This window comes from Aplidium turbinatum, chromosome 15 (assembly GCF_918807975.1).
Source record: "Aplidium turbinatum chromosome 15, kaAplTurb1.1, whole genome shotgun sequence".
NCBI lineage: Eukaryota > Metazoa > Chordata > Ascidiacea > Aplousobranchia > Polyclinidae > Aplidium > Aplidium turbinatum.
Genome location: NC_137486.1, coordinates 16508259 through 16522860, shown reverse-complemented (window position 1 = coordinate 16522860; position 14602 = coordinate 16508259). Strand labels below are relative to the sequence as shown.

Sequence of the window (14602 nt, the reverse complement as noted above, 5' to 3'; positions counted from 1 at the left end):
TTTTTGACGGAATTAGTTACTTTAGCACAAACTGGGATATCAGGCGGCCTATTGCTCTCTTATCCGGTTTCAATGATGCTATTTTACAAACCTACAAAAAATGCTTTCAAGGTGATACCTTATCCACAGCGTACCAAATCGAAATGGTCTCTTCAAGTACGTTTATCCGGTTTTCAATGCTTCAGCATCGTACCCAAAAAGCGAACATTCCACAGCGCTTAGTTTCTTCAGTTATCTGCTTGCTTCAAGTATTTATAAGCTCCTAAGAATAAGGGAAACTATGGACAACCAATCATTTTATTTTTTGTCATTAACGCGTCCGGGACGAAAAAGATACTAACTACTGTACAAAAATCGATGTAGACCTACCAGCACGTTAATGAACGGGAAAAGGTGGTAAAACCTTGAAAGGTTTAAAACGTGCCTGGATGGAAAATCATCTAGTCATCGTACAAGTAACTTATTCTCATTTTGCACTTTATCCTAGGGGTGCTGCCAAGCCTCATAGCTTTCGAACTGTTACGAAGTTATATCGTATTAGTTATAAGCCATATAAGTCATAAGGGTTGCGCTTGCAATCACATCGTATTCGAAAACATGTTGCCTACAAATGGCTATGTCAACTCTGTTGTCTTTTCCGGCCTGGACAAGCTACCAATAGAGAATGCAATGACCGTGTGATGACCATTGTCGCATATGACGCGCCATGCATAATTCTTCAAGTTCACTTCGTAAGTTCCTGTGGATAAACACGCTTATACCCAATTACGCCAGATATAATGACAGGATCATGTAGCAAAAGCCTTATATTGTCAAAGAAAACTGTTCTAGAAGCCACTTTAAAATCATAAACAAAGATTTCCAACAGAAAGTGTAGTTGCTACAATAGCTTGATGAAATTTCACAACAACTTAAACAACACCGCAACATTTAACATTATTATGATGTTGCTAAGCATTATTTATTTACAGTTAAAAAAACCAACCTCTCTATCGAAAACAACTATGGCACCGATGAATATTATAGATTGCACTTAATTAGTAGCACGATTGAAAGCAAAGCAACGGAATCATACTAAAATCAAATGGCAGCAATGTGTGTTTCATAAAGAAGCAGATTCTTCAGTGTTCATCCGATAAGCTGGATAATAAAAGCAGAAAAACTCAAATAAAAGTGATAAAAACTATGATTCGGCTATAAATTATTCCTTTATTGGATGAATACTGTAGCTAATGTTAAAAAAGTAAACAGTTCCAAACATTTTAGTAATCAGATAAATATTTTCATATCATAATAATAATACATATGCAACACAGCATGTACTTCTCTTAAACGGTGTAAGCAGATGTCATAAATAGAAATTCAGCTAAACGAGAAAAAGCTTACAAATTATATCACCAACAAGAAATACAACCAACGCACCTTCTTTGAGCAGAAAAAAGCTACCGACAAAATCTCGCTGTTGTCACTTGCCTACTACGAATATTGATTTCTACAAAATCCATTCTAAAAACGAGTGGAAAGATATTGCCTCGTGATGACGATAAAACGCAATTCACAAAAGTTGGAAGCATGACAGAAGACTTTTGAATGCTCATATAGGAACGCACTCATTAAATCTTTTGAACAAGAAACTAAAAAAATAGGCTATAATATTTTGAAGATAATCCAAAGTTTGGATTATCTTCAAAATATTCCAAAGAGTTAGTTGTTGTTCTTAATGAGGTATCTGCGCAGTGCGCACATTAGTCTTAAAATTTGAAATTATGAAGCATTCTAAAGTATTTTGTTTATCTAAGTACAATTAAGCTGACATGTGGTCCAAAAAACAATCAAAAATGGTGACAATTCCTTGGCTTAGTGGTTAGTGCGCCCGCCTCTGAATCGGTAGGCATGGGTTCGATACCTTGTCGGGTCATACCAAAGACTTTTTAAAAATGGTACTGAATCTAATTTCTGCTTGGTACTCAGCAATGGAGTGGATTCGGATAATAATGTACTCAGTTGCGCCTCTGTACGGCTGCATTGACACTGTCTGCTTTGTAAAGCGCTGTGGAGCAACGCATTCTGCGATGGATACAGCGCTATATAAAAACCAACATTATTATTATAATTCTTTTTTGAAGGAGAGAACTTTGATGAACTCAGCGCAGCTTGGCAGCCACTAAAAGCTCTCAATAACTTGAGATACACCGTAGATTTGAAGCAAGCAGTTTGACGAGAAGTTTTGCAGAAAACATTCCAAAAAATGTAGCAACAAGGAACAAGTTCCAACATATGACACAAAAACTAAAATAGGTTTGGAATAGAATCTACCGCAATATATTTTAGCAAAATCACATTCTGGCATATCACGAAATTAAAAGTGTTTGAAAGAAAAGTTTACACCAAATATTTCCACCTTCCCATAGGCTGCGTGGTCCAGTGGTGAGAGCATCGGGCCGACGTTTGAGAACTTGTAGGTTCGAAACCCGCAGAGAGCACGTCGTCAGGAGGCGTAAATTAAAGCGGACACAATTCATTTTATCTTCCCTATCAAACAAGGCTGAATGCGATAAAAAATGGTTATCAGTTTACTCTGTAACAAAATTGACCTTATCAGCCAACATGAACGTTTCATATAAAACCTTTGGTTGCAGTACTGGTTGAGATTTCCAATCGTAAACATTTCCCCACAATAATGTTAGAGGAATTTTGTTGAATAATTTTAAAAGTCATTTGAACGATGCACAAGTTTTGTATAAAAGGCAAACACGATTGGAAGCACTGAAAATACCCAGACAGCAAAAATCAGTCCTTTTTAAATTGATTCAACGTCTGCAGATGTTGAATCAATGCAAAAATGACGGTATTTGCTCTCTGGGTTCTCGGCAATGTATCACAACAGTGGCTGGCATGGTTCAGCTACGCAACACACTGCACTAGTGTTCTGATGGATTGAATGTAGAACTTACAGAAAATTACACGACCGCAAAGCATGTACGCTAGATTGCAACACGTTTGATTAACTGAAACAAAAATTAATAAATAGGCAAATGACACAACACGTGTAAAAACAGATGCAACATTAAATAGATTTTCAATTCTGCATGGCGGCAGAATGAAAAGATTAAAACTTAGTCATTTAACAAGCGCACCTAATGAGGGACAAAAGCTGTAAAGCACCCCGTCTTAAAAGTTGAGTTTTTATAAAACAGAAATTAAATAAAACACGCAAAACTAAACAATGCTAAAACGATGGCGAGAATTTTATGTCGGGAAGATTCAAAGCTTTTTGCACTGAAACTACGTCCGTGGACGTTGAAACAATGCATAGGGCCAATTTGATGGGTAGGTTGACACGAAAATCTTGTTGCGAGTCGGGCCAAAATGAAGGGTCAGAATTATCACAAAGTATTTTCTAGTTCAATAGCAACGTTGTAGTAAAGACGATTCAACTTGGAATACTAGAAGTGATATATCATTGTGGTTGGAATTTCAACCATTTTACATCGAACATTCCTAATGGGATAATCATCAATGGATAAATTATATCGAATAAACAGCAACGTTGTTTTCGATTTGCGAAAGTGGTCGATTAGAGAAATAGGGAATACTGAAAGCGAATACTGTACTCAGAGAAAGTTGTTTGCAAGTCATTTTGAAAATTGGGTGTCAGAAAAACAGCAGTTGCAATTATTTTATCTACCATAAAAATTGTATAATTGAAAAAAAATTCTTCAATAGTTGAAACTTCAAGGAAATCTTCTGGCAAGATAATTAGAAAATGTCTCGTAGACAAACATCATAATGGCGCCACCTGCGGGAAAAAAATTAGGTAAATTGTAGCATTCTGCCTAGTTTGTAAGGCAGTATACAAATGTCGGTCGTGAGTTTGCCAAAAAGATAAATTGTAGTCAAAGATTTCAATTCACTTTTCATTGCGAGAGTGTCTGCGACGATGAAGTATCAGCTACAACCCGTACCACAAAATCCGACATTTTTACATTCGACAATGTAAAAATAACGGATTTTGCTGTCTGGGAATGCGTGATATACCAGCATGTCATTGAAAGGAGAAAGGTATGAAAGCAATGTAACCGTTCTTTAGGTTTGGTCACAAAAGCCAATGAATTCAACAAACTAAAACCGAATTTAACATTAGTTAAAATACTAACTTGGTCCCAGCCGCAGAAGCTTTGGCAGAAGTCCTTTGTATAATGCGAGGAATCTGTAAAACAGTCAGTCAGATTATTTCCCATCACCAAAAGAGAAACAATAGTAGGCCTAATAGAAGCATTGCAAGCGACATACCCTTCTTCTTTCCAAATAGTCAACATGGCGCTGTGAGCTCCGTAGTATTTGATCTGACCTGGAACTGGCTGAGGACCTTGTATGCGGCTCTTGGCAACATCGTATGGAATGTTAATGATGGAAGCCATTGTGCCAGACGACAGGCCCAGGAGCAGCTTGTACACCGTTTGCTGAGTCGACGACTAAATTGTAAGGCAATTTAGTTAGTTGTGGTAGTTGTTACATAAAAGTTATGCAAGTTAACCAAGGGATGAGCAAAAGGAATTGATTGAGATTTTCATGTGTGATGAAGTTGTGTTAATTTTACAATATGTGTACTGGACATTTTAATAAAAGGCATGAGAATGCATTTACTTGCTCACAACCAACGACGTAGATTCCGTAAATAAGTCGCAACCCAAATGGAAAAATCTTTTATCTTTACATAAAAAGGTGGGTTTCTTTGCTAAGAAACCGACTCAGAGCATGGCTATCTGTTAGAATACGGTCTGAACTCTGCTCCTACATAAAACGCTTGGCCGTGAACTAGGCAATTCTTGACGTGATGAAACTGCTGTGAGACCAGTATTACTGTGACGTATCAGGCCATATTCTAGTAAGCATCCATGTTCAAAGCGACAGGGTGACGGAGAGGAAATTTGTCAAACTGGTATTGCAAGGAAGCCCTGCTTAAAATAGTACTATAAAGTGATTCTGTTACAAGCGAGTTATTATAAAGTGCTTGAAATGGCAAAGTGCATGACAAGTGTGTGGGTGCGCGTCCACGAATTTGAACTGAAACGCTATTGAGAAAGGAAATGGTTTCGAGAGGGCTTAAATGCAATGGCGGAAGACATCGGTCGGTTGGCTATTGAAATGGTACATGTAAGAAGTCGTTGTTGTTTTCGAGAAATAGGAGAGTCACTTTAAAAAAAAAACAATTTCGGAAGAAAGAAACCGTGATAGTAAAATATTGACGTCTTTGCGGGAACAAACCAAAAGCTTGTAATCGGGTTATGTTAAAGAAACATTTGTTCAATAAGTTAAAACAAACCAGTGACCTCTTCAGTGCATGCAGCTCCACACAAAGTGAAAATTACATGACTTGAAAACTATTTTTTTATGATTGGTGGATCCCTCTCTTGTTTAAAGGGCCAATCTGACCGATGTTCGTAGGTACACCCCCTCTATTTTTCATAAACATTTAACCCTTTGCATAACATCCCGAGCGAAGTCTTGTTTTTGCACTTTACCAAATGCGTATGCAGCTAAAATATAAGTATCTGTCCAGTTAGGTTAGAAGAATTAGTCTTTTTTACATGAATTCAACGTTTGCAGACGTATATTCACTATAAAAAGAACTAATTTTGCTAGCTGGGTGACTTTTTTCTTAAACAACCGGGCAACCTAGCAAAAGCTGATGACCACCTGGCCATTACTTTAAAAGGTCACAAATTTGTACAGGCAACGCCTTTCAATTTGGTATGGAGTGACCAAACAGGAAAATATGTCATGAAAATATCAAATCCTCAGCAAAGATGTCACAACACACCTTCAATAAAAATTCTACAAACCTCCGATTTAGGAATATGGTCTTTCAACGAATGATACATTCCAAAATAAACCATATTCCAAACGCCGTGCCTTCCCAAGGTCGCAGTCAAACCTCTGTTGATTCCCATCATACCCAGGCCTTCTGATTTGATTATCTGACGCGCTTTTGAAAAAGTGGATTGTTGCTGAAGAAAAAAAGGGTTTGCTCATGGATTGTATGCTATTGTGTGCCGCACGGATGTGACCCTGATGTTTCGGGATGAAGATCAGACTTGGAATCTGATTGGCAAATAAACTTATTTCGTTATTACTCTCTCTACCGACTTGTTGTATGCACTCATGGTTGTAAATTAAAAATTGTCAAAAAAAGAGGCTCCTGCAGTTATTGCATGCCACCAAGATTTTCATAGCTTTTCGTTTCTTATTAGGACTAAATTTTCTAAGTAACACTTCAATTCTTAAATATCAACAAATTGCCAGTAAAAGTGACCAAATTAATGCTAATTTACCATCAACTGCCATAAAATACGTTGTTGATACAATGATACTATTACCTATTAATTCAAAAGAAAAGCTGCACTACTAAATGATAATAATTAATTGCGTTATACAGACAGCGAATTTTCATTGTGTGGTCTTTTTTCAGTGAAAACACACCAAAGGATTGGCCATAAATTAAAAACAACAGTGAATGTTTGAAAATTCGACGAAGGTATTTTCTTTCAAGCGGCCAGTTATTTCATTTATTACCTTTCTTTTTCTGTGAAAAAAATTCCTACCCAAAAAGGATTGCCAAAAATAACGAAAACTTTATAATGAAAACCTGCGCAAAGTTACGTTAAATATTCATCAAAAAGATGTTTTGAACGTTGAACAAACAGAAGCGGTAAAACCTTTAAGTAACTTTCAAACATTTTCACTTGAGCATGACGAGCGCTTTCAAACTGGTTCGAATTCGGCAATTTACGTCATCAGCACTCCTAGCTTATTGACATTGCCGCCAACAGGATCTTTTGCCAGATATCGCCCCGCGCCCCACATTGCGTGACAGCAAACCTTAACCCAAAGATTTACCCTTTTCACTGTTTAATCGCGCCGGCAGATTATTCGTTTTCCTAATCTTTCAGCCTTGTGACAAATTGACAATGCTGCGCACAAGGAACAATGCGAGATATGCAACAAAACATCCCTTCAAAGGATTCGCCTTATTTTTGCACGGATTTGCAGCTTCCTAACGTTGAACCAATGTATTTGTGAGCGAATTGTAACCACGTTTGAATTGTGAGACAAATATTTTTAGCTCCTTGAAAGAACCAAGCCACGCCACCCATGTAGGACGCATTTGTTTTCAAGAGATACTGTGTAGGTCAAAACATCCGACTGGGAAATTTAATTACACGAAACGATATTGTAGATCAGCTTTTGTTAATGTTGTGCTGATGGATCATTTCTTTAAAGGTAATCTTAATAAAAATAAATAAAAATCCACAAAGATTGATTTTTGCGCACCTGCGTCATCATTCTTTCACTAATTCACTAACTTTGCGTGATCTGCGTAATCACGTTTGACGCAAAATTAAATCACGTTAATTTTAAAAGTACGATCTTTAAGACAAAAATTGATGCTAAACTTACGTCTTTTAATTTGATGTTCTTTTCAGATTGAAGTTGGACTTTTACTCGTTCGAAAGGATTAATAACAAATCCCTCGGTGATGCCACTGCACAGGCCGGCCATGGAAAAAACCTAAATAAAATTAAAAAAGTAAAAAAAGAATTAAAAATAAAAATCAGTTGTGCAAGTATGGTACCCTACGTGATTTATCGAAGTTTATTTAAAAAATAATTTTAGACCTATATTTTTTTTACTATTAATCTAACTTTTAGACTTTAATTACAATTCACCATACGTTATGGAAACGTACAAAAGTAGATCGTATTACACATTAATACACAGTTGTGATAAAATTGCCTGCTTTGCAAAGCGCTGAAAGGAAAACACATCAGCGATGGATACAGCGCCATATGAAAATCACACATTTTAATGTGATCACGTGACGTTTGCAGTATCATAGGCAATGTAATGTGCTTAGATCGACAGTGAACGCATTGAAAGGGATTATAGGAAATCTTGATAAGCAAGTTTTATACTTTGAACTGATTTTTATACTTTTGGCTGAATTTTCATACAATGCAAATTGGCTTTGACAGCAGAAGCGGTTGCTGCTGACAAATGTTTTTTCTTGACAATTTCGGCATTTCATTAAGATTTGTTGCTGTGATCATGTGATCAAGAATGATTGAGGCCAAGTCATCGGACACATCACATCATCATTGTCGTCACGCAATGGCGGGTCACGTGACCGGGAAGGCACCAAAAGTGTACGTAAGCATTTTAAGGTCTATTGAAAACCAATGGAATTGATGATTAAGTCCTAAGCCTATTGTCGTTGTGGTCATCACGTTCCATCAAACACGATAGAATCATCAAATCTGAAACCTCATGTTGAAACAGTGACAAACACAAGCTATGGCAGTAACAACAAAAATTTAAAACTTCTTGAAAACAAATCTACGCTACACTATTGTTACTACGTATGCCGCTACAAGTGCTGCATGTATCGGTTGAAGCATGCTTTTTGCCGGCGTACCAATGTACCTCCACATGAAACTATGCATCGGCCTTTTTACGGTACGATATATTGACCATTTCTCGTATTTTTTCGTTTGCAAATGCTTTTAACAACACTGAACTATAATTTTGAAAGGATCATAAATTAAAAGTCATTTATTGTTTAAAAGGAGATTTCTTTTCGGTATAATTACTCCGCCAATCGGCGTACCCAGATCGTACCAAACTGAGACAAAAAGTTACCAGTCCAAATGTTGCTTTTGTAGAAACTTGTAAAATATCATATGTATGAGCAACGGCAGCATCGGTAAAGAAAACTGGTGTTGGTACACCTTTACGGCGGCCCTGTAAACTTGGCTTGCAAAACGTCAACTGGCAAGCTTAAAATCGCAAAGAGATGGGCTTTAGAGAGGGTTTGAACCAGACATGTTGACATCGACGTGACTTCAAGAGTCCGCAATCAAATGTACTCAATTTATTCTTTCACATCTTTTTAAAATCGAGAATCCATCCTATATTTTTGGTTTAATGAACTGTATACTCCATTAAAGTGACGTGAAGTGGCGATAAAGTGATGTATATACAACATGTTTTTCGGTCAATATTGCTGCTTTAATTTCTAAAAAACACAGATAAAGCTAAATTAAACAAATAATCCATCATGCGAACCAAAGATGGCGCGTGGAATGTTGAACTATAAAGAAGCACTCAATCCGTCATATTCCTTGATGCTTATTCACAAGATAAACAAGTGGGTACAAAAGCAGTTTAAGATCACAGCAAAAATAACATTCCCCCCCACATAAAACAGCATGGAATTTTGCGTAGGAGTCGCATTGCTTAACGCGTAAACAACATTTATTGTTCATCATGGCAGTGACGAGAGAGCCGGTCTGGATGGCGAGATAGATTTAATGTAAACGTCTGTCAGTCACAAACTAAACCAGGTAATAAAGCTTTTTTACATTAATTCAACGTCTGCAGACTTTGATTCAACGTTGAAAAAGACTGATTAACTGGCTGGGAAGTTTTTATTGAAATTTCAGGACAAATTTTTCAAGCGAAGTTTCTGCTAAGCAAACAAACGTGCAAAAAGTGGGGAAGTATCTTCAAGAAAATTGTTGTACTTTTCTATAAGTTGATAACTTTTTCCGCCATCAAACCACCAATAACACAATTTTTTTTTTATGTTGTTGAGCGATTAATTGCTTTGTCTTTGACGACCCGACCCTCTTCTTATTGATGCAAGAAGACTTGAAGTAATGCGTTTGTGCATTTTAATGTCCTTTTGTAAATTTTTAAGATAAGTGATTAGCCAAGTAGTTTAAATGCATGTTCAACGATAAAACAAAAGCATGACATGTACTTGGGGCGATTAATAAATAACATCACCGTGGTATGCGCTATCTTCGATCAACCAATTGTTGAGATCATGGCCTTCATCAGTGTTCCCTAAGGAGTTCGGTCGAGAAAAAAGCTGAAAAGGGCAGGCTATCTAGTTCTAAAGCACATTTCGTACTTACCAAAGGGGTTCTTTGTCCTCCACCGCTGAACAAGTCTTGATATCTTTCAAAGAAGAAAAACTGAAAAAGCAACACGAATTAAATTATTATCAATCTTTTTCAAGTAATTTTCCGCATTAAAAATCACTAAAGATTGGAAAATTTGTGTGAATAGCTTGGCGTTGATACGAGATAACCAACACGGACACACAGACACAGGTTTAAAACGTAGCTCTCTACTGCCACCTAAAGTTACCTTTACAGCTCGCTTTGGTGTCTCGGCAAGAATTGGTGGCAGGATACCTTTGTAGAAGGACAAGAATCTATGAACAAATACAACAAACAATTATATCCCGTCCATAGATGATTCTGATGCGATGGTATTTGAGCAAAATAACTTGACTTTTTTATTTGTTTGTTACATAGAACAATGCTAGTCATTGATCCAGGCAGTCCACTTTGTAGATAATGATTGTTAACTCTTAGACTAGGTTTTTATGTGAACACATTCAGAAATCAGTTTAAGTAAAAATCAAAGTTGTCATTTGTCAATAAAAATAAACACAGTAGGCTAGATTTTTAATAGGCCAACATTGAGATCGAGGATGTCCTTTGCTTTAACCGTCTCCGCTGGTTTGGACATGTTGAAAGGAGCAGCGGATGGATAAATCATTGCCCAGATGTGCCAGTTCCCAGCACAAAGAAGCTGGAAGAGTGGACGTCCCAGGAAGACGTGGGCTGATACAATAAATGATGACAGGAAGCAGTGGCAGATGACCTCCACTAGCTCCCTAGATCGTGATGAGTGGAGACTGAGTATGTGCCTTGCCAGATCCCGTCCTACCCAGACTCCGAAAAATGAGACGTAAAACAAAAAGAAGAATAAGAACATTCACAACTCAAGAGGCAAACATCTGGATATCCAAGCATTTCATTTCAAGGAAAGCTTTCATTCAGTGGCACATTGTGGATGGGACAATTTGCAGGTGACATAAATGAGGGAATTTTACTGTATCAAACTCGGTGACAGGACATGCATCATATGTGCTTTAAAAGTTAAAACCTCTCCGCACAGGTAAGGGAAACCACCAGAATTAAACTTTGTATGACTTTCCAAGTCCGGGCACGGAGCTTCCTTTAATCAATCATAAGTTATTAATCATTTTCATATAAACGTCCATACCCTTCAGTTCTGTACATTGTCTTCACACAATGGGAGAGTGATGTGTAGTGCACTGAGTTTTGTGCAGTGGCTTTAGATCCTTGCAGCTGAAATCTTCAAGTAACACAACAATGTATTGACACTCGATCTTGAATAGGTTACAGTCAGTTTATATAAACTGATGTCAAAAAATAGCCAAAAAATAAAGAGCTCAAAATGTAGATAGCCCTACTGAACTCATGTTTAGCAAACATTTCAAAAACAGTAGAAATCAGATGAAAAGTTTAGAATCAGCACCTCAAATATACTCTAAAATAAGTCTGATATTCCAGACACAAATATAATTTCTTACCAATGTTTCTTTATGAAAATGTGCACAGATAAAAGCAGGTAAAGTAAAAAATAATGAAACTTTGCAGTATTTTTAAATTGACTACAAGTGCTGGTAACCTTACTTTAATCTCCATCCAGATAACGAAAAATATTGCATCAAAACATTCACATGTACCTTGTCTTAACGACGTCAAGAGGATGCATTAAACAAATTTCAACAAGACCTGAAAATATAATTAATTTGTTGAGTGCATATTATGTTGCTTCTTCAAGAGACTATGTATATATTATGAGTTCAAATTAAAACATATGATACATTGGGCGATACGTATAGCCAGGCGCGAATCTAAGAGTTTTTTTCGGGGGGGGGCCAGAAAATTTGAAAATCAATTAAAAAGAAAGAAAAAGCTAAACAGATATGAACAATGATACTACGACCATAGGCGCCGACTTTTCAAAAAACCTTGGGGGGCGAGAAAGGTGATGACGTCATAACCATAACGCTATTTTGCTCAATTAAAATAGTCTTTGATTAAGCTTACTGTCTTGTTTATATTGACACCTAGGTCACAAGCCGAATTTATTAGAACTGCTGCTTGAAACGATTAGTTTTACGCATGCAGTAGCCTACGTCTAGTAAAAATTTTGATTATGTTAGCTCATAATTGGAACAGTTGGAAAACAAGCCGATTTATTTCCTTTTCGTGGGAGTGAATAATAACAACAATAAAGACAGTGAAGTTATATATTACGAAATAAAACGCAAAAAATCATGATCTCAAGCAGAGTGGAAACCCGCTATGAGTTTTATTAGCTTCGTTTTGCTAATTACTTACCTTCAAAGCGTTAACAATGGAGAAGTGTTTTCTCTTATGTTTTTTATCTAAAGTTTTTGTAGTCTTTTATCGAATCCCGTATATACTTGAGTATAGGTCGAGATGTTCACAAGTGATTTTCATCTCAAAAAGACAGGTTCAACTTATACATGAGACAAGCTCGGCAGTTTTCAAAATGAACACATTTTTGCTGTGGCAAAAGCATTGCCAACGTAGATTACGGAGTGTGCAATGGCGTCGGTGGAATTAAGTTTTGAATACGATTATTTGCAGTGACTCAAACTTAATTTTCAAATGTAATGATTTCTATCAATTTTAAACTTTATGCACTTGTTGAGCAATATGCAAAGCTCAAAAAACAAAACAGAAAGAGCTGCTTTAAGAAATCAAATTTTTATTTTTGCGTGTAGGATATAATCGTTCTAATTACGTAACATTCCATGATCAAGGAAGTCGATGTTAAACCTTAGCGGCTGCATAAAACAATGATGTCAAGTTAGTTAGGTGATAATAGCGGTAAGAGACGTTGTTAATGCAAGCAATATCTGCGACCAAGTTAAACACCTTTTCTTATATCGGTTTTCGATTTAATTCTCACACATCGTGAAAAAAACAATGCGTTCTGTTGAATCATAATTGATCTCACAGCGGAAAGACCTCATTGAAAATTGCGCGTCTAATTTAGCTGGTTTACTTAATATTGCAGTGAATAGTTACGTGACTATTCCAGCAGCGTAAGTTACTCTACCTTCTACTTTGAAATTTCCATACCGTAGGAGAAAGCCATGCGATCAGCTGCTGTTTTGGGGGCAAGAGCAACGTAGGCTATATTTCGCTTTCGGCATTCTTTAAGTCTGTTTAAATGATCTAAATCTCTTTCGCGAAGTGTTTTATCTTTGAAACACCACTCGTAAAACCCATTTTTGTTGCCCCTCAACCATAAATTTACGGGGGGCGCCGCCCCCCCGGCCCCCCTGGAAGTCGGTGCGTATGACTACGACATATACAATATGCTAGAAAATAGACATTAAAACAACCATTTTCATCAATTGTGATGCCGAGGGACTAATATCAGCTGTTTAGAAGCATATCAAACCATTTGATGCGGAAACATACAATTTTTCACAAAATTTCGGGGGGGGGCCCGGGCCCCCCCCATAAATCCGCGCCTGCGTATAGCCATATATACTTTTGAACACTTCTAAAATGTGTTGTCAAGAGTGATAAAGAAAAATGTTGATCAATAAAACTAGCCTGAGCAACTAACAATTCAGCTCAGATAAAATGCCATATTTACTCGATTGTAAACCATGCCTTATACAATTTTATTTCTCATCATTTGTGCGGTTTAGTTTTGGAAGCAGCATATTCTTAATTAAAATTAAATATTCTTCATCAATTGTACACTATTAAAATCATAAGGAATCAGCCAGTAGCCTATTGAAGTTAGAAGTTTTAAGACTCTGTTGCTGTTTTCTAAAATAGATTAACAAATGCTCAAGGTTTGAGCCAAACAAGCCATGGACAATATGCTTTGATAAAAAAGCGCTAATCGGATTAACAAAAGTCTAAACATTGCACAAAATAGCTGCACAAGGTAATAAAGTAGAACTCGCATCAAGTCGTCTAGTAGTGAGATGTACCAAGCGATGAGATGTCTTTGCAACAGGTTCGCTGTGGTCAGTTGTCTTGAGACGGGTAGGCTACATGACATTTTGTCATGGCCATTGGCCAACCTAACAAAACTTTAGAATTTAATTAACACAATCACTCTAACTTAGTAAGACATCGTCAAAGCGTTTAGCCTAATTTTCTTTAAATACTAAATAAACATAGCGTACCTGCACTTCCACCTGCAATGAACTGTTGCATCATCCTTTTGTACGAGGTCTCCTTCTTTATAGGTTTTTTCAATGAAATTTGTTTAGCCTCACCAGCGATATCAGAAGAATAATTAGGCATTGTGTGAGTGAAATTGTGAAACGATGTTACAATTTAAATATCCTAACTGAAAGCTGCAAATAACCCATATGTTTTAAAATAATAATTTAACGCATGTGCAGAACAATGCTTCGAAGTTAAAGATCAATTGATTTATTGTGATACAATTGTATTTATCTCCAGGTTTATGTCTACTTAAACACCCGATTTAAGTAGACAAAAAGTCAAGAAAACTAATTTTGTTCTACCTTCAAACATATAACTAAGTACTGTACCCTGTTACTGTCATACCACAATGGAGTCAACAAACTGCAAGGTTGAAATGGTAAAAGGGTAGTGCATTCCAATATTGCCATCTAAAAGCAAGTGTT

The 14602-nt window shown here is 36.7% G+C and overlaps 1 protein-coding gene across 1 annotated transcript; it reads right to left on the bottom strand.

Moving 5' to 3' along the window:
• Nucleotides 1-788: 788 nt before the first annotated feature.
• Nucleotides 789-14298, bottom strand: LOC145784175 (mitochondrial 2-oxodicarboxylate carrier-like). The gene is made up of 10 exons (XM_082595941.1): nucleotides 14132-14298; nucleotides 11630-11678; nucleotides 11143-11235; nucleotides 10216-10282; nucleotides 9981-10040; nucleotides 7462-7572; nucleotides 5847-6011; nucleotides 4294-4475; nucleotides 4158-4210; nucleotides 789-3799 (listed from the first exon to the last, which is right to left on the bottom strand). Exons 1-10 carry the CDS (start codon nucleotides 14250-14252, stop codon nucleotides 3735-3737), a joined length of 966 nt encoding a protein of 321 aa, XP_082452067.1. The 5' UTR covers nucleotides 14253-14298; the 3' UTR covers nucleotides 789-3734.
• Between the last annotated feature and the right edge of the window lie 304 nt (nucleotides 14299-14602).

What these genes read in the sequence shown, in the direction of transcription:
- LOC145784175 (XM_082595941.1), bottom strand. Translation starts at nt 14,252, where the DNA reads ATGCCTAATTATTCTTCTGATATCGCTGGTGAGGCTAAACAAATTTCA. An exon ending in CATTGCAGGTGGAAGTGCAG is followed by an intron (nt 11,679 to 14,131) that starts GTACGCTATGTT and finishes TTATATTTTCAG; the next exon opens with GTCTTGTTGAAATTTGTTTA. An exon ending in ACAATGTACAGAACTGAAGG is followed by an intron (nt 10,283 to 11,142) that starts GTATGGACGTTT and finishes ATTTGTTCATAG; the next exon opens with ATTCTTGTCCTTCTACAAAG.